Source organism: Stegodyphus dumicola, chromosome 12 (genome assembly GCF_044657685.1).
Source record: "Stegodyphus dumicola isolate Sdum_Otavi_A_Nest chromosome 12, ASM4465768v1".
NCBI classification, from domain to species: Eukaryota; Metazoa; Arthropoda; class Arachnida; order Araneae; family Eresidae; genus Stegodyphus; species Stegodyphus dumicola.
In genome coordinates, this window is record NC_140779.1 from 92,359,452 (window position 1) to 92,386,149 (window position 26,698).

Below are 26,698 nucleotides of genomic sequence, written 5' to 3' on the forward strand. Positions count from 1 at the left end.
ATACCAAATGTTTGCTTCTCTCCATAGGTAAACATGTCGAGAATCACTCTGTAAAGCAAGCGGAAGTTATAAATGAGCAGAACAAAGCTCCACTGATTTTCAGTCCAGTTTACATAACTACATGCCCAATTCAGCTGCTCCTTCTGGCAGCGGCAAGTAAGCGAGACTCACAATACCGATCATTTAGTATGTAGACTTTATTTATTCAGCCTTCTGCGCACTGTCGTGGCTGATATTGTCCTTCCTGTAACAGAAATAAGCGAGAATTTAAGATAAGATGGAGTTGCAGTTCTGTTGCGATGTGCACTAAGTCGCAAATACAGTCATCCGTAGAAGTCATAATTCTTGGCTTCCCTTTGGTATGTCTTCGAGAGGCTGAACAAATAATTAGAAATTAGTTCCAAAACCGGCTTACCACACAAGAATCAACATCTAGCCATTTTGCAATGTCATACTGTCGTTGACCTACTTTCAATTGGACTATGGCTCTATAACGCAATTCTGCTGGTAAATGTCGCTTTGAACTAATTTTTACACTTTGGCTATCTCGAAATTGTTCAATATATCGCTGTCACTTAAACAGCGATTATCTCCTAAACCGAAAGCTTTAAGCTGTATCGTATTCGCGCAAAGCGATGGCAGCATAACTCTTTTCCGTAACTATACTCGATGCAGCCTTCTTTTGTTCGTAACAAATCCAAATTTCAAGACTTTCGAACCACTTTTAGCCATTTATCGCGATTTGTTAATTTGTTGCTTATTTTTGGAAACCACTGCAATTCACGATTAGAAACATTCGATTTTTAAGCATATACAGAGAACAGCCACACATTTATGGAACGTCTTCAGTAAAGAATTAAAATATTGCAAACGTTTTGGGATTTGGAATGAGAATTTTCGTTTGTTACTTTTAAATTTATTTTTCTTTGAAAATGTCGCTTGTAAACAAGCTGAGGAATGATATTTTTTGCGCTTTCCGAAAAGAAATATTCCTATTTCATAACTTAAGAATGTTGTGAAATGCATGGTAGTAAAATTTTTAACATTTTAAATCAAGCAACGTTATTGATCGGAAAGGGAAAAACCATCTATCATTACTTCTACAAAGAAAGAAGACTCAAACGAATACCTGAAAAATGGTAAATACTTGATTCTATCCTCCAATGCAGAAATGAATTGCAAAATCTTCAATTGTAAATTCATTTGTAGCAAAAGCAAATAAAATAATAAGCCAAGATTTAGTTTTAAAAATCTAAAAATCAGATTGTTCTTCAGCCTTTGCCGAAGCATGCGGCTCAGGGCAGAACAATTTATAGAACACTACATGAAAATTATTTAGCAGTAAATAAATTGAAATACGTTCAGATCCTCGGTTTGCCTAAATGACTGAATGAAAGGTCTATTTATTTTCGAAAACGAAGTGAACAAACACATTCCAGTCTTGGTTCCATCAATGCAAAGAATGTTTTAGTAAAGGGTTCATAACTGTGGAAGGTTTCTCTTCCACTGGAAAATTAAAAATATGAAAATTGGAAAAAAAATGCTAAAATCAGCATACTATCAAGAGAAGTTTTATATCCGATATTTGTAGAAAAAGTTCGATTTCTTCATCCCAATGGCTTTCAAAGATTTAAACTTCATCAAGACAAAGCAACAAATCATACTTGGAAAAGCAGCACTGCATTTCTTGAAAGAAATAAAGACTGATAAAGATTTTACATATATACCTTTTCAAGGTATTTCTGAAACGTGTCCTGATATTTCACTAATGGAATTGGGCCTGTGGTCTCTTGCAAAGAGCTCTTTCTAAGCGCAAATCCACCACGATTGCTGGACTGCGTATAGTAGTTGGAAAGGAATGGAAAACTTTATCCCACGAAATTTTATGAAAAACTCTGCTGTCATGGAAATCGTGATCAAACTTATGTACTTCAGGGAAAAAAACAATGCAACAATGTTATCAAATTCAATATTTAAATAAATACTATTTACATTTTAAACGTTAGTTAAATAGCCCCGAAATGATTTTGAAATGTGTAAACACCCGCTGTATGTGTATGTAATTTTAAATGTTGCTTAAGGCATTCTTATTCCAATTATAATTCTCGTATATAATTTATTCCAATTATATATGTATATAATTGTATGGTCCAACACACGTATTTATTTATTCCCATTTTATATACATGTAGTTCGTATTTAGTATGCAGTAGTTTGTAAAAATTTACTTTGGGCTTATAAACTCAAGCATGTATGCGTTCTCAAAATGTATATTGTTAATATATATCATTGTCTGCATATATTATGCGCATTGAAATAGTGTATGAAATGGAATTAAACATGAGGCATCTTTCATGTTGTGTGAATTTCGTTGGAAAACCGTGGTGTGCATATAAATGTACCTGCTTTCAGAATTAAGAAATAAAAGAAACAGGTTGCGAAATTACCATACAGACTAAATTGAAATAGAGCATCAGTGCTAATGAAAATACTTAAGAACTCGGTATTTTACAATTTCTCAAATATTAAACAAATTATTGCATTGGTTTAGGAAAGCCACCTATTAAAACGCGAACGAATAAATCAATACAGAGCACTTATTGTACCAAAGATGTGCATCGATCCATTTTTACCATTCCATCCATTATTTGCTCCCGAGTTCTGTGGGTTAGGGGTTAGCCAGAATCCAATTTTTCCTCTTAGATTTTCGTGAACTGTAATTATATATGAAAAGAAAATTTGATCTTTTCGGAGCTCAAGACAGCAAAATTATATAAAAAATTAAGTTATCTGTAAGTAGAAGCATAATTACAATGTATTTTTAAAGTGAAAAATTTTTTAGAAGAATTCATTTATGTTTCAACGTCGTATTCTTATAACAAGATGGTGAGCTTTTTTCTCTTCTACTGAAAGATATGCATTATGAAAATAAACAGCGGTGTTTGAATTTACTGTTAAAAATCATAATCTCTTTCATTAATCTAATTATTAGATAGATATTTGAAAATTAAATTAGTTTCGGAAAAATAAGTAAATGAAAGTGGTTATTTATGTTCCTTTGAAATTAAATGTATTCATATAATGTAACACAGTAACGTAGTTATTACGTTTCGGTCACTTGTAACGTATAGGTTGAAGGTCGCTGTTGGTCAGCCAATAGACACTGGTTTGAAATAATGGAATTAATTTAAATACATTTTTAAATTAAAATCGAAACACGCTCGTGTCAGTGAAATTTATTAACATCCAATTAACTACAAGTTAACAATCACTGGTGTTTGCTGGCTGTCACAGGTGTACGATAGAGTAATAAAATTAGATAAATCATTAAAATAAAATTATACCGGAGCCCATTAAAGTATCTGATTACTTGTCGCCTAGCGATTAATCATCTGTGACTTACATATTCACGAGCACTATTGATCAGTCCAAGGGTGTCTGGTGTGGGAAAAAGGAGTTAATTTTAGTTAGAATTTTAATCGAATCGAAGCACATGCCCGTTAAGGTTGGGTTTAGTGTCATTTGGGTTCAACAATGAATGCGGCAGCACAGTAAATTTAGACATATTTCAGAATCAAAATTAAATCCTAGAATACCGTTGTCCATGAAGACTGTTGGTCACCAATGACTTACAGACAGCCACTGTTGTGTTCCCTAAATAGAAAGTCAGCGATGTGAGAAAATACAGTTACTTTAGATGTAACTGCAATGAAACCGGAACTCACTGGTGCCTCCCATGACTATTACTCACTTGTGTCCTTTAAAATATGTTGGTTAATGATGACATATGAGTTTAGGTAGGTCGTTTAAGTTAAATCAATCAGTCATAGGTGTAAGAAAATGCAGTAATTTAGATTTATTTCAAAATTAAATTTAAATGGTAGGACCTTGATGTTTGTTAAAATTGTTGGTCACCAATAATCTACAGGTTCACAGGCTTTATTGATGAATCAGTGATGCACTGGTATAGGACAGTGCAATTAAATTTTTAATCAAGTCGAAGCGCGCTCAAAAAATTAAGGTTATTGTTCACTAATGCCTATTGGGCCTCTTAGTCACGGGTGACCTACAGGCTTAGCAACACTTGCGTTAAACCAATAAGTCATCGATGTGGTACAGCGCAGTAAATTTATGTATATTTTCAAAGTAAAGTTAAATTACAAGTTATCATTGCCCACTAATGATGTTCATCACCAGTGACCTACAGCTTGATGCCACTGACAGTCAACCCATAGTTCTTCAGTCTTTGGAAATGCAATAAATTGAATTAGGTTTTAAAATCAAATAGAAGTAAAAAGCTTTTCTTGAGTGCTGTTAACTTACAATTTCAAGGTCATTGTCTGGACCTATACGAGTTGATATCCATTGTCCAAAGCAAGTAATCATTGGTCTTCGGTGTGGAGCGTTGCAGTAAATTTAGATTTTAAAATTAAAATAAAAAAGAGGATTAGTAGTGCCCGTCAATAGTGCTGGTCACAGATGATTTTCTCATTAAGGTAGCCGGATATCAACCAGTAGATCAGTAATGTTACGCAGCAGAATAAATTTATATAGATTTTAAGATTAAAATTAAACCGGAGAACACTAGTGTAGTTTATCGTCAGTGACCTATGGTTACTAGCTTTCGAAACGTAGGATAACTATTGCAGTTAACTGAAATTACAAAGATTGCTAAGATTATATATAACAGAAGGATAATATTAACCGCCACAGAAGGACATCAGTGATAGTCAGATTTATTGTGGCTAGTGACTGTCGGGTTTAGTGTAAGCAATGCAGTGTTACTGCAACAGCAAAGCTTGGCTAACGCGATGAAATATTCTCTTTGTAGCGTAACATTATAGAGACATTAGATTATTTCAAAGCAGGAGAGATGAAAAATGGGCAATGCCCTCGCCAGGACTCGAACCACGGACCTCTCGAATACGCGCCGAGAGTGCTGACCACTACACCACGAAGGTATGCTAAGAAGGCGTTAGAAATATCTTATATATTCCCCCTTTTAAAAGGCGACTTGGGATTAGGGGGCCCAATCGCCAAATCCTGGTGATGGAGTATCATCATCCACCACCTTTTTTAGTTCGGGCGCCACTGTAGAGACATTAGGATTTTTGATGCTTAGAAACGTGAAAAATGAGCAATGCCTTCGCAGGACTTAAACCTCGGACCTCTCGAATTCGCGCCGGGTGTGCTGACCATCACACCACGAAGGAATACTAAGAAGGGGTGAGAACTACCTTATATCCTCATGTAGCCCAATGCAGCATAATATTCTAAAGTTTTCAGAGGACTCCTAAAAATAGCTTTAATGTCAAAACCAAGGAAGTTTTTTTAGATGTATTAAATTATAAGGAGACACAGTTAATACACTATGTTAAAATATATTTGTATGAAGATATTGTTATGAGTTTTGTATACATGTAAATCATTTTAGTGAAACTAAAATGTAAACTTTAGTATCTTCTGTATAATGTAACATAAAAGAGTTCAAAAGTAACATAAAAGAATTCATCAGAGGGCAAAAGCATAACCGGAAAATTAAGTATTACCATGGGTGCGTTCATTTAACACTGATGTAAGTGACTGTTTCGCCAAATTAGTGAGATTAGGCCAGGCTGGAGATGGTTTTGGAGACTAATTTTTGTCCCCAAATTTGGCGCCAAATCGTCAAAAGTTGCCAAATTTGGCGACATTTTGGTTCCATCCCTATGTAATTGTATAATTGTATCCGGCTCTATGCAACTGTAGCTGCATATGTCTTTGAGCAATTTCGGGAAATCGAAGGTATTGGAAACTTCCCAGCGGACGGGGGAACCAAAGTAAGAAAGGAGAGAGTATGAGTTTGTTTCAGATTTTAGTTCAGAGTCCTGAGAGTTCATGGTATTGAGAGATTATTATGCGAGCTTACGCTTTTTAGTTAGCATTACCTTATGTTGAACGTTCTTAGTAATTGAAGTGATAACTACTGATTGTGCTCTGGTCATACTGCGAAGAGCTGTACGAGCAAATTTGTGTAAAAAAACATAATTTTACAATATTTTTAGAAAATTAATTTCATCAATCTTTCATCGGATCTGTATGCATTCAATCCATTACGAACCAGTAAGATGCCTACAGGTAGTGCAGGAGCAATGGATCAAATCTAGATTATTTAAAGCTACAGAAGACATATAGCCTTCCGTTATTCAATAGAGTTCATTAATGTGTTTGTAAGGATAATATTTATTTGGCAATCATACGTAATCACAGACACCTAGGGTATTTGTTGAGATAATAAATGAAAAGAATTCATATACTGAATACTGATCATACAAGCATATTTTATGATATAACGATGCATATTAAGTATTCTTACCTGTGACAGGAGCATTTGGCAAACTGCTGTATTCCCACGATATTTTTATCGACGTTGATGTCGCATAATAATTTTTGATAACAGGTGGAGAAGGACGATCTAGTAAAAAATTACATTATAAGACACGTAATATATTACTTAAAAACAATTAAAACTTTATAACTTATTTTGTACTTTAATGAAAACATGGAATGTGATTAATTAGTATATATCCATTGCATGGAATAAAACAAATGAATTAATAAATACCTTTCTATAAAATATTGCATGTCATAAAAATCGTTTCAAATTTCACATGACGACATATATATAAAATTAGAGGAGTTTCTCCCCACTATTCTGTGTATTAATGACGAAAACAATAATATTTTAAGAGATTGAAAACGAGTATTTTATTGTTTATGTAATACAAGAGAGAAAATATATTAAAAAAGCTTTTCTGAAGTAGGAGAAAACGTACCGTTATGAAAAATTTCATTTGCTGCAGAAATCAGATTTACAGAACTTAGGTCAGGTAAGTATGGCAGGACACTCGTTAGTCACCATGGGTCATCTAGTAACATTCCCACATATCGGGTCGGTGCATAAATCCGTGCCGTTCTTCATTGGCTTGGCAACACTGCATTACAAAGCCTTCTTTTTAAGTTATTCAACTGTTTCTCTTCAGTTTGGAGTTGCTGCAAGCAGGAGTTTGTTTGTAGTAAACAGCTCGTTTTGGTCTTTTTCAAGGCTAATCAGTGTGGAGTGTCAAATGTAGAAAAATGAAATCTTCCGACTTCTCTTCGAGTTTAATCGAGGACCTGTTGCTGCAAAAGCCACTAAAAGAATTGATGGTGTGTACAGGAACTGCAGAAAATTATGGAATTGGCGCAAATTATGAAATTCGATCCATTGTGTACCATTTGCATTCATTGGGTAAAGAGAGACAGGAGAGTCATCGAACTCCTACCTGAAAGCTGGTAGGCGGTATTTGACAAAGATGATGATTACATGACTGACTGAATGACTAAATGATTATTGATTTATGACGTAGTGCATTAATGTCTTGTTATTGTATACTGCACTGTTTTGTAGCATATTTTACATTAATAAAATCATAACATGGTAATGCCACGGACTTCTGCACTGACCCAGTACTAGCAATCTAACACAAACGATACCTTCGGTGAAACACGCCCACCTGCGCCGTAGGACGTTATGCAAAACCATCCACTTAGTCTGGTTTAAGATCGACAGGACTGGTTTCTCTGCAGCACTGTTAGTAACCCAACTTTCAGCTGGAATGCAAAGTGATCACTTATTTTATATTCCTCACATTCGCATATCGTACATTATTTGGTACGTTTATTTACGTAAAATATTTTGCTTGATGTTTTCTTCCATAGAACATCAAAAGAAAAACATCGGAATAATATGCATTATACATCTCTTGGAATCATAAACACGTTATATTATTACAGCAGAAATATATAGGTATTCGCTTTCTCGGTATCAAAATCATACGGAAGGCCAGTCCTCGGGGTATTTGTTGGACATTCAGCATCCACAGATGCAGTGGATAATCAAAGTACGCATGGAATACTCATTTTTCATTATTCATGCCCATGCAATACATATGAGTTCTGGCTTATTTAGTACCTTCTGTGAGTTTGTGGAAATCATGTCATTTAAAGCAAGCAATAATTTATATCGATATCTGAAACGCATTATATTAATATTTGCACTGAAATTTGCTGTCGTAACCAATACATGGCGAGCAACAATTGCATTTCATTAATAAGGTATGTCTTTATGATTACTTCGCCTTTTATACTTTTACAGACGATATTATACTATGTGACCCTGAAAGTAAGAATAAACTCCTTCCGATATTTATGATGTATATTTCATCACCTCGATCTTACCGACATAGTAATAAATAAAACTGCGTCATAATGAATGATCTTGGCCGTTCTGTGACGTTTCTTAACGCATACCACCATGTAAACAAATAGTTTGTTGAGTTTGATTCTTGTTGTTTTTTTTTTTGTCTCTGTTCTCTCAAATAATGATAAAATGTTCCTGTGGGCAAAAGACTGTTAATTTCTGATTCTAAAATTAATGTATTTGCAATATGTTTCTATAATTATGAACGGATATTACCATAATTTATCAGTGAATGGAAAACACACTGGCGATCAATAAGGAACACCAAAAATGACAAAAATTCAAATGTTTATTTGAAAAATCAAGTATTAAAATGGATATTAATCTAAAGAAAACAGTTTTAATGCGTTTTAAAACTTATTTTATAAAGTTTATAAGAAGTTCAAAATGATGAAAATAATGATGTGTCTATTTTTGCAGATATTCTGCATTTCAGAATAAGTTTTATTGAGATATTAACATCACTTTGTTTTGTTAGAATTAACTGTTTTTACTTACAAATACGTATTTGATTTATTCGCACCAGATAAGACTGAGCAGAATTTCTTTACCGCTTCAAATTTTGAATTTCTGTTGAAGAATTATTATTAGCATTATGGGAGCGCATTTGTGTACTGAATGTAAGCTATTTTCAAAGAGTGCAATGAATTTGCTATCTCCCTTCGGCACGAAGCAACCCAAGTGAAAAGGCATATGATGACATTCAGCTACGCCATTTTATGGAACATTTTCAACAACATGCTCAAGCGAAGGATAATAAACACAAAATCCCATCATCATCAATGAAGTGTTTGGAAGGTAATCCACCGAGAGATAAAGATAACAAGTTCCATCACCAAAAATCTCCATCACAACCCACAACGAAGCGCTTAAATCAATCCTCTGAAGAGCACAATTGCGAACAAACGCTGCGAAATAAAGATTAAAAAAAGGCGAATAAAAGAATTTTAATAAATAAAGTAATCTAAAACTAAGCCATAACTACGCACCGGGACTCATTAAGACCTATTTCCTGGAAAATAAAACTGCAGTTCCTGAAACTTTAATTTGCAGAACAGTGAAGTTTGACGCAAGGGGGCGAGGAAGCCACCCAATTTAATTGTGAATCATTACCGCTTTGGGAAGGCCTGGGCCTTTTCATATTGTGAGAGAATTATAAATCAGAGCCCGGTAATTCTGCCGCTCTCATGGTACGACTAATGACTTTTAACAACCGAGCCTGCTCTGCCTTGTTAAGGGACGTCACTTACAATTAGAATGGATTCTTTGTACACAGAGTCGCGAGTGACTAGCGTTAATTAAAATATGATGGACGAGTTTGGATTGGTTGGTTGCACAAGTGCTGCTTTTCAATTCAAGGGCACATCGGGAAAAGGTTTCTTTCTAATATTTTTGCTTCGCTGCTTCACCCCCTGCCTGCATTCGCTTTACTGCTTAGCAATATCTACATGATGAAAGTTTTTTTTTTTTTTTTAAATCATAAAGGCCAGTATGTAACATTTTACTTATTTACGTTACTTTTCTATAATGTGAAAATCATAATTAATTTCATTTTAAAATCCTACCATGGGGTCATTTTCTTAATGACTGTAAAACAATATTATTTAGATGCAAATGCCATTTAAACCAAAATTAAATAACATATCATTGCATATTTTATACTTCCTACCATACCACAGGTTATTAGTTGTCTAGCACAGCTTTATACAATGCTAAATGACATAAAATGATACATAACCACAATTGTTCTCTAACGAATTCAGTCCTCTCTACGCATAAGTAAATCCATTTATAAATAGCCCAACAGACAGCTAAATATTTCCTTTCGAAACATAGCTTCGAATGCAAAATTTATACTTGCAGATAACTGATTTTGTTTCTTAAATTAATTAACTTTGTAGTTGTATCGAATTTAGAAAGTATCATATTTATAGTATTGAATTTAAATGCTTTATCATTTCATGGATAATATATATTTACACTTATAAACTTTTTAAATATTGTATGAAATTATCGCATTTCCTCGTACTTGCTTTTGTGGTATAAGTTGGTTGCATATTCATCTGGATACTGAAACATACATAGTTCATATCATGGCAAGAACGCAGCTCACATGCTTGCTCCTTAGCTTTAAAAAATGCTTACATGTACAATGTAAATATGTACAATATATTTCACAAACTGTAATAAAAAATTAAACTGTTTTATTTTAGTTAATTTTTTCGAGTACAGTCGAGCACCTATAAATATGAATATTAAAATAACTGAAAATGTAAAAAGAGTATGGGCGAATAATATTGATCATTAGTAATTATGATAGACGCAACAAAAGCATGTGTAACTGAATTTACGATTTTCAAAATTCAGTTTTAGCCTAGCAATAACTTTTAATTTAAAACTGGTCAAACCTTTAGTTTGGTGGAAATCTATATGCGTTTGGAGCGAATATGAGACACATCAGGCTTTATCAAAAAGTAATACCATTCTGCCTTATTTTGCCGGAGCATCATGGAAAAAAATGCATTGTTTTTTTGGTGATTATTTTTCTTTCCTTCGACTAATCGATGAAACTATATAATCTTCGGCCCACCAGCGGCCGAGTGGTAAAGGCGCTGAACATTAGTAGCTCGGTCCGAGGCTCGAATCCGGGCCGTCCGTATGGGTGGCCCCTTCCATGTGCAACGTACATACGAGCCTGTTTCGCTTAAAAAGTTCTAGGCATTCCTGGCCTTGAGGCTTTGCCGTAATCACATAAATCAAACATAATCTTCATCTAAAATAATACTTATTTTCTAAATTTTATTCTATTTTTAGTACAGTAAAAGTACTTGTATATAACATAAATTGTAAATTTTATTTATGTTCTAAAATACCATTATGCATCGCAAAAGTAATTGGGACTTCTCTATGTTTTCTGCATAATATTTGCCAATTGATTTTTCCTTTTTCTGTCTTTACATGCGCTTCTGTTCAAAGTAAAATAAATAAATAATTAAAGTTAAAAAACCTAATCCACATGCGCGCTGATAGCGGCAACAAGTGGCGGTGATAATACAGAATAAAAATAAATTTTAAATTCATCTCATATTCAGTTCGGAATAAGCAACATACAGAACACCAAAAACCAGAAGCTCTTAGTGGCCAACTGTAAGAAATATGAGGCAAAATATACCAAAACCAAAAATGAAAATGATATTTACATCTTTTGCTGCATCGTAATCAGGGGATTGGTGCAAGGAAGGAAGTAAATTAAGAAAACAGCCTCTTTCTGACACGACAAAGCACTGAATTTAAAATATAAAATTTAAAAATAATCTTAGAAAAACAATCAGCCTGTAGACTTTGGGTTGATAAAGTAATCTGTGTCTTTATCAATCCAAAACCTACAGGCCGAAGAAAGCAGTGTCAAAAATGCAAAATTATAGCATCAAAAACATAGACAAATAAAAAAAATTGTGAAATAATAGGAAAAAAAAAACTATGTACTTTGAGTAGTTTGAGTCCAAAAACGAAATTTGCAAAAACAATAAAATACTTGAAAATAAGACTATACGCAAATTTTTGAATCAAAAATAAGAAGTAACAAAACTATACACAAATTTTGAAAATTTACAGGTCAGGTTAAAAATAATAGCATAAATCATAAACAAAAAAAAGCTTAAAACTCTAGCAAACTATTTCAATGTCAGTAGACCGAATTCAAATCACGTTAAAAAAAATCCAACCTACTCAAAAATAAAATAAATTAATGAAAATTTGACCTAGATTAAAATAAAAAATAGAGGAGCCAAGTTATTAAAATCTGTAACAGAGAACAGCAAAAATATGCTTTAAAATGAAAATATTTATACGCCTGTACAGCAGCGAAACCTAAAATGTGGTAAATAATGAATTTAAATAAATACGAATTTTAAACTGATAAAAATAGTAAGAAAAATCTTTTATTGTAATATTAAAAATGCAAAAATAGCGATAAATAATTTGAAAAAGGAAAAAAAAATCCATGCTTCAACGAATGGAGAAAGTTGTAGTGTTTAATAACAAAATAACAAAATCTTTAAAATGTTAATGCTTTGCAAAGAACACTTTCCTCGAAAAGTAAAAAAAAAAAAAAAAAAAAAAATATCTGAAATGTTTCAGATTTTAAATTACGTCCAAAGGGGCGTTTTTTAACATTTTGTGTGTTACCTTTCTTTATTAAATATCATGTTCCTCGCACTTAAACCATAAGATCCAGTGCAACAGCAATATCGCAAAATAGTTTTAAAACGAGCATATCTTTAGAATTTCCGATACAGAGATTCACGCGCTGGAGATAAAAATGTTTTTTCTGCACAACGTTGCCATTGCTCGCTTTGAAATCCTTGAGTTTGTTAATCAAAAATTCGTCAAAGTTTTAAAAAATAGGAAATCGATCATAAAACAAATTTCAAATTTCAAATTTGGTCTTCCACATGCTCATATTCGTTGGAGGATTACGTTATTCAAAATTCGATGACTCTATGTACCGTTGTTTTATCACAATACGAGAAATATACATACATTTATGCAGATTTTTCATTATTTAATTTCTTCAAATATAATGCAGGACTAACATTTGGCAACAGTTTGAAAAGTGAACCGACGTTTATGAGTCCGACGCAAAATGCCAAAACGAAACTAATAGTCCTTCGGGATTCAAATCCCTTTGGACTAGAAAAAAATCTGAAATTTTTCAGATTTTAAATTACGTCCAAAGGGGCGTTTTTTTAACGTTTTGAGTGTTACCTTTATTTATTAAATATCATGTTCTTTGCACTTAAACCATAAAATTCAGTTCAAGAGCAATATCGCACAATAATGTTAAATTAAGCATATCTTTAGAATTTCCGATATACACAGTCTCGCGAGCTGGAGATAAAAGTATTTTTTTTCTATATAACGTTGCCATTTCTCGCTTTTAAAGCATTGAGTTTGTAAATCAAAAATTCGTTAAAGTTTTACAAAATATAAAATCTATAATAAAACAAATTCCAAATTTGGGATTTCAGATGCCCATATTCGCAGTAGGATTTCGTCATTCAAAATTCGATGGCTCTATGTACCATTGTTTTATCACAATGCGAGAAATAGACAATCATTTATGCAGATTTTTCATTATTTAATTTCTTCAAATATAATGCAGGACTCTAACATTTTGTGGCAACAGTTTGAAAAGTGAACCGACGTTTATGAGTCCGACGCAAAATGCCAAAACGAAAGCAATAGTCCTTCGGGACTGAAATCCCTTTGGACTAAAAATGCACAGAATAAATAAATTAAAAGATTAAAACTGAGATATAGTAAGGTCTGTCTTTAGCAAACTGTGAGCACAGTTGTGAGGAAATTTAGAGAAAACTAAACAGTTAGAAAAAATGCTGTAATTAACCTAACAGATAATAAAGGCAGAATCATAATAACCCAACAGAGATTAAAGGCAGAAGACGAAAGAAGTTGTCAAATATTTATAGAATTCAGAACTTGCTCATTGCGCTTTCTTAAGACCAGGAAGCTGAAATACGTGTTTTTTTTTTTTTTTTTTTTTTTTTTTTTTTTTAAGAATATTACACACACACATATATGTTTATATATATATGTGTGTGTATACATACTATATCTATATACGTATGTGTAATATATATATAGATATATATGTAAAATATACAATATCTAATATCTAAAACAGAAAATCCACCTTTCAATTAATAAATAAATAGTTCTAACTTAACTTAAACGTTTCATTCTAAAAATAACAGCAATAAATTTGTCTCCCTGCAGTTCTGATGCTAACTTGCCGATGAAATCTGAATCAAAATCCTGTACATTAAAGTGTCACGTGATCTGAAATGGAGTTCGGTATAAAAAGGTTGATTACGTCACACCTCCCTCTTCTTCTCTTGTGCAGCTTATGTTGTGTCGCTAGCTACGCAAAGATTTTTTTTTCCTAAATTTGTCCATTGTTTAAGATGTAAGCCGAACAAAATAAGGAGGTGCATAGTGCACCCACAGTGATAATGTGTCATCCAGAAATAAAATTATGTGCGGAATTTACCGTTAAATGCGTTCTTCGAATGTCACCTTTCTAACTACGCAGCAAAGTCTTCAAGTTATGATGCAGTCCTCTCCAACGCCAATCTGTTGCAGCTTCACTCTCACCAAGTCATTTTTTTTACATCTAATGGATTAGTTTTATCATAATAAAATGACGCAGCCAACCGCTAGTATAAATACAGAGTTCGCGCCATTTTTCGTCAGACTACTTTCTCTTCCAGCTGCTACAACACTTCCTTGCTCATCTCAGCTTTCCTTTGTTCGAAAAGTTATGACGTAGAAAACCTAAATTTAATCTTATTTAGTCTAAATCATTATTGAATGTGTAATTTTGGAGAATTTCATCTAAAAAAATTATCTGCGGTCAGTATTGAATAAAGATGTGGAATCTAAACAGCTAAATTCTTTTTTGTCATCATCGGATGCTGCCTTACACTTACACTTACAACAATGCTCGGACTCTGATTTAGTAATTATACTGCCAAACTTTGATATTCATTATTATTATATTTATATTAATATTTAGCCTGACTGCCAAAATATTACATATATAGATATATCATTATTTTAAATATATTTAAAATCTCATGCTAAATTAGGAGTAAACCATATGCCAAAAAAAAAAAAAAAAAAAAAAATGGCCAGAAGCACAGTGGCAAACTGCATGAAAAAAACAAATTATATCAAAAGCAAAATGAAAAAAGGAAATTTACATCTTTCGCTATATCGTCATTAGTCTTCTTCCGTTTCACGGTGAAACGGAAGAAGTAAAAAATATCAGCCAGTTTCTGACGCAACAAAGACACAAAGTTTAACATTTAAACTATTCTCCGAAAATCTATGAATGTAATCTGAGTTTTTGTAAGTCAAATCCCTCCAGGCCATAGTAAGTAGTGCAAAGGTATGTAAAATTATAGTATCAAAAAAGTTTTAGGTTATTTATTTTGAGTAGACCGATTCCAAAACGGTAAATGGGCATACCATTTTTAGCTAAAATCTCAGCAATATAATTCCTGCAGAAGCTTTATTGATTAGCTCACAAACGTAATATATTACTTGTATAAAGAAATAAAATATATACTCAAATTAACATCCAGTTAAAAGATAAAAGCAAAGTTGGCTATTGTCATAGACCTGAAATTAGCGTAGACGGCAGGCAGCAGAAATACGGCTAGATTATTCTGCCCATATCGAACTATATCAAGTGAAACCGACAGAGGATGTGACTGAAATACTTAGAAGCACACAGATACACATTAATGCCAAACAATATTTGCTAACCATTACTGAATGTCTTATCGGGAAAGAAAAGGAGGTAACAATGAACTGAAGAAGAGAAAACAGAGCTCTAGGATATCATTTGCAGCCACTTTGCTTTATTGACTCGACACACAGAAAAAATAATCATTCTTAAAACATTTTTGCAGCGAGAATCAATCCAGCTGACATATGGATGCATCCTGTTATAAATATTACTTTTACTTAAGTTAAACGTCCGTGCCTTAGTTATTACGTGAGTCATTTCTGCATTTAAAATAAACGTCAGTTAAGATAGATGTCCGTTTTCCCTGTGGATCACGAGTTTATAATATGCAAAAGAGAATTAATTACGTGGGTTTTCTTTTCGTCTTATAAAATGGTAGAGTTTTAGATGTTTTTACAAAGCTATTTTTAACATTTTGTTTATAAAAATCATTTCACTTAAACGTTATTCAAATTAATAGGAAATGTTGAATAATACATAAGGGCTTCACTTTCATTAAACAACGGATGACCTGACTGATTTAAAGTATATGTTTGAACAAAAGGAAACTTTTGTACGATTCTACCAAGTTTAGAAGCTTATCGCAACGTTCTGAAAACTCTAGAAGACAGCAAAGCGAGTTATGTGTTTGGTCTGAAGCAAGGATTAGGATTATTCAATTATGGCAAAGCACACAAGGGCTATCTGCCTAAAAAGAGGGATGCCTTCGTGAAGGAATTTCTAAAGGAAACTGACTCGTATACACGTTACACATGGGGAAAACCAAGAAAAAGCCCATGCAGCCAGCCCGTTCGCAGGATTCGAACCTCGGACCGAACTACCAGTGTTTAGCGTCTTTACCGCTCGGCCGCTGGTGTGCCTCGTTTGGTCTGAAGCAAATGACGAAGTTGTTGGAAAGTTAAAATACCCTTTTTATTTAATCCTTATTAATCCTTAATAAATGAACTGAAGGCACTGTTTTGTTACAGACAAACTTCCGTTACTTGACAATGTTTAACATAATATATAATGAAGTTAATTTCAATGCAGGTTACATAATATGATAGTGCACACGGAATAGACTACTTAAACTAGCTCAAGGTAATTAATGGAGCATATTTTAAACGTCGGCTTGCAATATGGGCTAAGCCGGAACAAAATTGGCAGGGCTGGCGATAGTACCGGGTGATCAAAAAGTCAGTATAAATTTGAAAACTTAATAAATCACGGAATAATGTAGATAAAGAGGTAAAAATTGACACAAATACTTAGAATGACATGGGGTTTTATTAGAAAAGCAATAATTAGAAAAGCAATAATCTGATCAGAAAAACAATAATTAGCATAACAAATTAAGACAAAGCAAAGATGATGTTCTTTACAGGAAATGCTCAATATGTTCACCATCATTCCTCAACAATAGCTGTAGTCGATGAATAATGTTGTGAACAGCACTGTAAAGCATGTCCGGAGTTATGGTGAGGCATTGGGGTCGGATGTTGTCTTTCAGCATCCCTAGAAATGTCGGTCGATCACGATACACTTGCGACTTCAGGTAACCCCAAAGCCAATAATCGCACGGACTGAGGTCTGGGGACCTGGGAGGCCAAGCATGACGAAAGTGGCGGCTGAGCACACGATTCATCACCAAACGGCGCGCGCAAGAGATCTTCCACGCGTCTAGCAATATGGGGTGGAGCGCCATCCTGCATAAAATTCGTACGTTCCAGCAGGTGTTTATCAGCCAGGCTGGGGACGATGGCATTCTGTAACATATCGGCGTACCTCTCACCCGTCACGGTAGAAGTTACAAAACCAGAATCACGCATTTCCTCGAAGGAAAAAGGCTCGATAAAAGTAGATGTGGTACATCCAACCCATACCGAACCATTTTTTTTTATTCTAATAAAACCCCATGTCATTCTAAGTATGTGTGTCAATTTTTACCTCTCTATCTACATTATTCTGTGATTTATTACGTTTTCAAATTTATACTGACTTTTTGATCACCCGGTATGTAACTGTAAGGTGAGGCTGCTAGAAACTCTCCTCCTAAAACATTCAAACCCTCGGGTTAAGTACACAATACTGGAATTTGCGTTCTGGTAGGAACTAAAGAAAGAAGTTAAATAAACGTTTAAATAATATTAACTGGTTATTTAACACAGAATCCTGCATTAGTGTGAAAATCGAGCTGCATAGGAATTAAAAACTCTCTGTCCATTTAAATTCATCTTGAATTTCTTCGCAAAACTACAAAAGATAAAATCGCGTGATGGACTTCTGAAGATGTAATAGTTTATGAATTTACCGTCTATAAATTGACGTACTTTGAAAGCAGCTAACTGTATGTTTTTTAAACAAGGCGTTCACTCATCGTGCGTAGGCAATCAGATTTAAACAGATATAGACCTGAATGAAATAGATTTGATGCTTTCAACCAGTGGGTGTAAAAATCGATTCTTGATGAAATATATTAATTTGAAATGACAATCTAGAATTTTAAGAAAACGTTCATAAAAAAATAAAATTTTATTGTGTTTCTGAGTATAGTAATATATATTTCATAAAAAAGATGTTGAAATCAAGATCAGAGATGGCAAATTTCCATTAAAAACCGCCCATTCAAGTTTTTCTTGATTGTTTAAAGGAAAGTCATCAAAACACATTTTCATTGAAATTGAATTTCTCTACAATATAAAAAGCTAAAAAATCAGTAATTCTATTAAAAATAGAAATAATTAAAGGTGCTTGTTAGATTAATTTAAAAATTACGCGTGGGTTATATTAACATGAACATAGCCGCTCTGAAAGACGATGAATGCCTATGATCTCCAATCTGCGTTTAATATCTATTTATGTACCATATATAATGTTATGTGACATCCTAATCGTCATGGCACCAATATGTTATAGAGAAATCAAATGGCACCAATACGTTATGATCAAAATTCACGGTACCAATAAGGTTATGGTTTCCTACTCAGTTGATATAACACTTAAAAGTTTTTAACAGTAATATACTAATATCAGTAAGCCATGTACATTTGCGTTGTGTTTTCGGATTAACCCTGAAATCAATTTGAGAATGAGACGGGTGAAAATCATGAGCACACACACAAAAAGAAATAAATAAACATTGACTGATCTAGAAAAGTGAGCCTATTTATTAAAATTTTTAAGAGTTACTTAGTCCAGTAATTTGTAGGCAATTAATATTCAATCAGAACTGTTAACATATTGATTATTACACAGTGCAGAATTAACTTAGTAAGCAAATCATATTCAAGCTGAACTGTAAAATATTGCTTTCAACAAAATGCATACCTCTACAGAGTAATATTACTTCTATCTTAGACTCAATAATATCAAACTATTATTGCTATTACATTCCGATAAATATGATCAGATAAAACTTTGGATAAATTACCCGGGGAGGGTATTGTCCCCAGGGAGGACAATACCCTCCTCGGGGAGAAAAAAAAGAATAATTAACAAGTTATACATTCCAAAAAAAAAAACATTTCACACAGAGTAATCAATACCAATGTAATTCTGGTTATTGCACATAGTAACTTTTTATTTTCAGAAGAATGATTTAACCGGGTAATATGTTAATTAAAATCAGGCTATTACATCCTACAAGCAATTTAATTCAGAATAGGAGCAAAGAAGCTCAAATAATGACACCTTTACCAATCAATCTTCACCAAGAAAGAAATTCACAAGTTCAATTAAATAATTTAATGAAGAATAAATTTCCTTAACCAATCTGACTAATTTACATTCACTGTTTCAATTAACTAATTTAAATAATGATATATTTCCTTGGCCAAACTAATAATTTACTTTATGGACAACAAAATGATTTCATTATAATTAAGTTAGTTTACTCAACTACAAAATTTTAATTCAACTAATTAAGTTATTTCAATCACTATTAACTATTTTAGTTGTTAGAATTACTTATTAGAAATGTCTATTAAACTTTACTATAAGAATTAACTATTATAATTTTTTTTCTTTTAAATATCAGACCAACAAATAAAAGAAAACAAATAAAAAAACTTATCTGATGAAATACAAGCTACAAGTGAACAGGAGGAGGAGAAATGCCCTCATATTTAAAAATTATCAAGATGCCAATGAGGACGGCTGCTGAGCGTAGTAGAAAATGAGAAGAGTTCATATTTGGATAGTTTTCCAAAAAGTCCAGCAATTACTATTGATTTAAGAAGCACTACGGAGGTTCTCTTTGATTCTCCAATCCTCCAATCCAATATTGAAGTTAGCATTTTTTTGTCGTGGCGACACCGGAGCTAGCGATGCAGAAGACTCTTGATGGCGGCAAATAATTCTTAAAGATTAGGAATATCGATGCAGATGGAAACTCTATTCATGGAGGAGAATATTGAAGTGATGCATTATGTAATAGCAACACAGGAACTAGCGATGCAGATGAAAACTCTATTCATGGAGGAGAATATTGAAGTGTAGCATTAAGTAATAGCAACACAGGAACTAGCGATGCAGATGAAAACTCTATTCATGGAGGAGAATATTGAAGTGTAGCATTAAGTAATAGCAACACAGGAACTAGCGATGCAGATGAAAACTCTATTCATGGAGGAGAGACTGAAATTTCTTCTTAACGGCACTAGAACTAGGCATCACCCTTCTTAGCATTTTTCTATTGTAATTATCTTTGAGTAACTTACATATTAAGGCACGACAATTAGGAGCCTATAATTTAGTCGAGGTCATAATGCGTGCAACTAAGTCCCTCGTTCAAAACTCCAGGGCAAGAGGCCCGTAGATCCAAAGGCGGAAAAATGCATTTTCCAAAATGAAATTCGGCTGTCAACGAGACAGCGTCCGATGGTAAGTTGAAAGTGCAAAAAAGTGTAAAAAAGTCAGCTCGTCCCATAAAACAACCCGTTAAAAGGGAGAGCGCCGGACTGCCAAGTTGGCGCAACCCATTTTTCGCCGAAAGTTGAAATAGTTGCAACCACAGCATACCCTCATGTTATCAAACTCGCCAAAACCACTATTTTTAAACCTCAACGGAAAATCTATGTCGCCAAACCCTCGCCAAATAAACACCACCTGCGACCGGGGGGAGATTAGGAATTTCAACAACCCTGCAAGGGTCCCAACGAAAGAAGGCTGAAAACTCGCAAAAAGTGACTTTTCAACCGGAAAGAAGGCATTTCATCCCCCTTTAACTAAATCACAAGCGAAACGAAGAAAAATCTACTAATTAAAGCTCATAACTGAAATGCAATTAAAGTTAGAAAAATGAAAGTTATGCCAAATTAAAGAGCTAATTTTTCTGCAACTAATGATATTAAATACTAAGAAATCAAATTAATTTTTGACATGAAAACTGAGTTTATTACGTAGGAAAAAAAAATACTTATCCATTGTTTGCGTGTACAAGAATGAAGACGCAGTTCGCGTAAACTCGGAAAGCCAAAATATATTACACTCGAATTAATAGGCCCAAAAAGAATATAACCAAACTTGTGTAGCTCAAATTTTGAATAATTACCAATTAAAATTTTGATTTTTATGAATCACTTAATTAAATTAAATTCGCTACACAACAATAATATATCTGGCATCTTAATTAATTCTAGATTTTGAAATTCTAAATGGCTTTGCAAATTATATTCTTAAATCAAAGCATCTGATTAGGCATGAAATAATGTTTCCAATTCTTGTCAAACAAAAATATGAGATAAATATATTACTAGTTTAAAATACAATTTTTTGTATTTACATCGGGTAATAGAGCAATCAAATTCTTTAACAAAATATATATCTTAGGTATACATATCCATGGTAAATCAAAGTGTCTGAATAAAAGTGACCTTCAAGCAATATAATTTCTCAGATATTTCTAACTCAACCTCAAAGCTCACTAAAAGGAAACCCACGATTTATCCAGTTCACGATCTGCTGAATTGTATTAGACGCAGTTCTCTCTAGCCAATCCTATTACTGAGCAATAAAAGCTTATTTTTCTTGTCCCAGACTATACATGGTAATTGCTTGTCCAGTTGGAAGACTATCCACAGTAGTTTCTGGAGTTATTCAGTGTGTCTGGGGATTTAATAATCCAATGGTAGCTATCCCTCCAGAGGAAAGAATTAAAGAATTTATGCTTTGTTTCGATCTCTATTACGAAATAGTCAAATAAAAGGGGAATTTTAAACATTGCTGATATACGAAAAAACAAATATTGATTTTTTGTGCATGGTTATGTTCCCAAAACATTAATTCAGTAGTAAAAGAAAATGCAATTAAATTCTTGCTAACGTATGAAATGAGATAGTCGAAATGAATAATTTGATCCTGAGCTCTAATCGTTTGGGAAAAACTCATTGAATATTCCGAAATTGTTATCCTTAATGTTATTTATAACTGTTACTAAACTATAAAAATAATTGCAGTTAATATAACATATTAAACTAATTGTTAATAATATTTTAAATATTGTTGCTTTTATATATAAGTATGTATATATATAAGTAACTAAAGTAAAAAGAACAAGCGAAAATAGACCTATGTGGTCAAAAACTTTGCGCATTGAGTTGCAAAATTTAGAAAAAAAGTTAAAAGAAAATTCTTGTTCGTACGCTAAAAAGTTGCTTAGATACTGTGGCTCCGTGAAAATATTAACATAAGTAAAATAAGGTGCAATGAAATGTGTAATATAGATAAAATGAACAATACAAGCACTGGAATATTTACACATAAAATTCAATACTAATTGTAAGCAATATGCTAATCAAAGTAAGGTATATTTTAAACATTAGAATTAAAGTGCGACAAATGATTTAAGCAAAAATATAAAAACAAAGAGGCGGTAAATGGTAGATTAGCCTAATTTGAATCTCATTATGGCTCTTCAGGGAAAATTATTTTTAATGATTTTCGAATCAAGCTAACTCCATATCGTGTTTCGCCGAAACAGACAATTGAGACTCTATACGAAACACTTTTTATAAATTAATTGAAAACACTTTGCCAAAAACTTTAGTATCAATTCTCTGTTCCAATTTCCCGACGCGTCCGCTTGAAGAAACACATTAAGGGGTAACAAAAACTATAGATAATGGATTGGTAATACCGATGTACAAAATAAAATAAATAGCGATTTGCTATTAGTCAAAATATACAAGATTTTATGGGGGGACCTACTAGCTTATAGAGTTTAAATTTTGTGAAAGTACCAAAAATTAAATTAATAATAATAATAATAATAATAATGAAACAAATGAATTTTTAGTAAGGAACTTGTTAAGACCAAAAATCAACACAAAAGAAAGAAATATTTTTTAAAAACCAGACCTGGATAGCCGATGTCTTCATAGCTGTAATGATCAAACTCAAAAGGGGGTGTAAGCCTCGAGCATGTAAGCTGCTAACCAACAAGGCAGTATGATGTAAAAAGGGAGAGAAATGTCATGAGGAAAGAGCCAATGAAAAGTGACTGACCGTTGGCAAAAACCTGACTCAGTGTAAGAGGGAAGCAATGTGTTGAAGTATGCAAAAACTGTTCAAGATGACGTCTTGCTCTACGAGTTTGAAGAAATTTGGGCATATATATATATATATATATATATATATATAAAATTATAATAAATTTGAAATTAAGATAACATATTACTAAAGATACATATTTTTCTAACTCTTACACTTTTTCATTAACGCGGAGTCTATGTCTTCCAAAAAAAGGCTTTCAAGTAAAACTGAGACTCTCGACATTAACGTATCAGTACTAGCTTTACTTTGGAATCAGTATCTTAAAATTACTTTCTACATCCAGAAATAAGCAATTATGAAATGAAAAGAAATACTTCATATTTATGGAATGCACCGAAACCTAACTGATCTGCATTAAGCTAAGCTTTGTAAATTATAAGTAGGCTTACCATACTTACTATTTTTTGCTCAAATCGGGATAATTTTGAGAAAATAATCACAGCAGAGAATAAAATCTGCTTGAATGAAAAATGTAAAAGGTTGTTGTTATGTGAACTTCTTTTCAAATTTTTGTTATTTTAAATGACATTGAAAAATTAACTTAGATCACTATTAATTTTACAGCTTTCCAAAGGTTTTACGGTTGATTCAGCTGTTCTAACTCTTTCTCCAGATCATTACTGAGAACGCTCTTTCGACTGGTGCCGACATTCTTTGGCATGGTGAAAATTAATTCTATTATATGAGCAAAATTATGCAATTTCTTTTCCTTCTAAATGACTGAAAAGTTATATCGATTTATCATCACAACTTTTATTCTCGAAATTTCTTTATTAGCAGACTAAAAGAACTTTTGCAATCATTACTTGATCAAAACGTTGGTCCGAGTTTATTGTATAATTTTGCGCAGTTTCAGTAATTTCTTCAACTAAAGCTTCAATTTCAAACCATATTAATTCACTGCTGGTCATCCAAATAACAGATTCTGCTCCATCAAAACTGGTTTCCCATATCACAATGTAAGAAAGAACCCTGCCACCATTTTAGGTTTAAACAAGCATCTAGAGTAACTTTAATAAAGGTATTTAGATCTAGATACAAAATATTTGAATTGAAAAACATGAATGTAATAGAGGGGATATTTTAAGTGCTAAATCGCCGTTTCACCAAGGCTCATTATTTTTACTTTTTATATATTAGTAAAATTTTACCAAGTAACCGGGGACAAAGTGAAAAACTGCTCGGGACGCAGCAGAGACCACGTCATCAAAGTTGGACAGTCACGGTCAAAGTGGAATATCTGATAAGCATAACTATAAGTATAATACGCGGAATCATTTGAAAGAGGTTTTACGACAAGTAACTGAATAGAAGTTTGTTTCTGATATTATTGACAATGGTTGTTAGTTTTAATTTGATTTCGTGGAAAAAATCTAATAGCAACATTTTAATTAGTGAAAGAGAGCAAAACTTTTAGAAATGAATTTATAAAGGAAAAAAAATAATTCAGTTGAATACCACCGTCGGCAACAACTTTATTTACTTATACTTCCTTGTAAGAAGTAGAGCCCACCAGCGGGCGAGCGGTAAAGTTGCTGAACACCGGTAGTTCGGTCCGAGGTTCGAATCCCGCGAACGGGCTGGCTGCATGGGTGTTTTCATGGTTTTCCCCATGTGTAACGTGTATACGAACCAGTTTCCCTTAGAAAGTCCTCAACGAAGGCATCCCTCTCCTCAGGCAGATAGCCCTAGTGTGCTTTGCCGTAATTAAATACACCACCTTGTAAGAAGTAAAGGAAGTATTGCAACCGCGAAAAATTTCGGATATCTTATTTTAACAAAACTATCCATTTTAGCTGTTCTCGAATCCAACTGGTCGATTATTTTGTAGGGCGTCTGTACGTACAGAATAAAGAACAGAATACAGAATAAAGGATATTTTTCGTGACGACTGTATGTACGTATATCGCATAACTGAAAAACATTAGAACACTGAAATTTTGTTGTTGCGATTTGGCAGCACCAAAAGTATGCATATTTATACCAAACCACTCCTTTGCCTGGCTTAAGAGTCCTTACCCGGCCTTTTATTTCGTTGGTCGTAGATATCTATTTCCAATTAACGAACTATTTTAAATGAAAGTATTCATGTTTTTATAATTTCAAACTAAAAAAAAATATTCGAAAAATAGCGAAATCTAACTCTTAATGCAATCTCCCTGGAACATGTACTTGTAGTTGGGAAAGTTTTAAAGTTAAAAAAAGTAAAATTGTAAGAAGTTTGACTACCGTACGACAAAAAATTGACCAGCATATTTAATTTTAAAATATAGAATTTTTTATGTTATTTTTCAAATCGCCTTGAGGAATGAGTTAATTAAGTTAGAAAAAATTAGAGGAAATAAGTTTAAACTAGGTGCAGCAAAAATATGTATAATTTAATAGGCAGTACAACGAAGGTACTTTGTGTTGACATCACAATAGTTTCAACTTAATTTAAGAAATCCTAATGAAATAAATTTGCAAATTGTTTTTTTAATAATTTTTTTACATTTTATTTGTTTATTTATTACTAAGAAAATGAGCTTAATGAATTAAATAAAATCATAATCCAAACTCATACGTAATTATTTGTGAATCTCCAAAGCCATGTATTTATTTTAAGTCACTTTACTTCACGTACCTTCCTGAAATACTATATATTGAATACCGAAATCGGCACTAAACTCAAGACCAATATTGCATTCCCAAGAGCTATTCGCTTATATAATTTACGGAACGACAATCTTGCGCATCAGAGATCAGGCAGTAAACATGCCAAAGTTACTTAAATGTCACCAAATTAACAATTTCCTCAGTATTCTATACTTTTTACAGATACAAAAAAGTAGAATGAAAGTAACTTCATACTGAATTGCATTTTTATACCTTCGCAACACTGAGATAGGTTTGTTTTACTTTTCTTAAAACAATTTTCTTTTCAGACGCAGCAAAAATGCAAAAGTATTTAAATCAATTACCGGGAAGAAGTATTTAAAGGTAAAGCATTAGAGTAAGAAATTGAATTTCTCTGGAATTGTTGGGGAAATTTCTGGTGATTTACTTTTCTTTATTTGCTTGTTGTCGGGAGTTTTATTTATTGTACCTCAATAGAATATATTTCTTTGCTATTAGAAAATATTAAGACTCGGAGGAACCTGAGTTGATTTGGCGTATCGTTAAGTAAGATTTATTTGTTGAGATTCGGCTTTATGGTTAAAAACAGGAAAATTCTGATTATTTAAGTTGGAATGTCTATGTTTACATAGTAAGTACAGTCGGTTTAAGAAACTTAAATCTTCAATTTCCTTCAGTTAAGCCATATTTTAATTATTATTGTTTTTTCTATTCTTTTTGATGAATCAAGTAAGTTATAACAAATTTTCTTCTTTGTCACTTTTATATTTATTTAAATTTCGTCCGTGTTGGACAATTGTTGTAATAGTTTCTTAACCTCTCACTGGTCTTATCTAAATTCAAATCTAATGTCTAGATATGAAATTAGATAAGATTATTCTAAGCTTTAGAAATGAATACATTTTGTGATTTTTATAGAATGCGATACAATTGCTTTA

At 32.8% G+C, this 26,698-nt stretch overlaps 1 protein-coding gene across 2 annotated transcripts in view; it reads right to left on the bottom strand.

Annotated features, from left to right (window-relative positions):
* LOC118195629 (cell adhesion molecule Dscam1-like) overlaps positions 1–26,698 on the bottom strand; it is a 1,218,268-nt gene that overhangs the window by 192,327 nt on the left and 999,243 nt on the right. For both annotated transcript variants that reach the window (XM_085806699.1, XM_085806698.1), the window contains exon 18: positions 6,356–6,454. In XM_085806699.1, the coding sequence (XP_085662825.1) occupies positions 6,356–6,454 (99 nt within the window). The remainder of the gene's footprint in view (positions 1–6,355; positions 6,455–26,698) is intronic.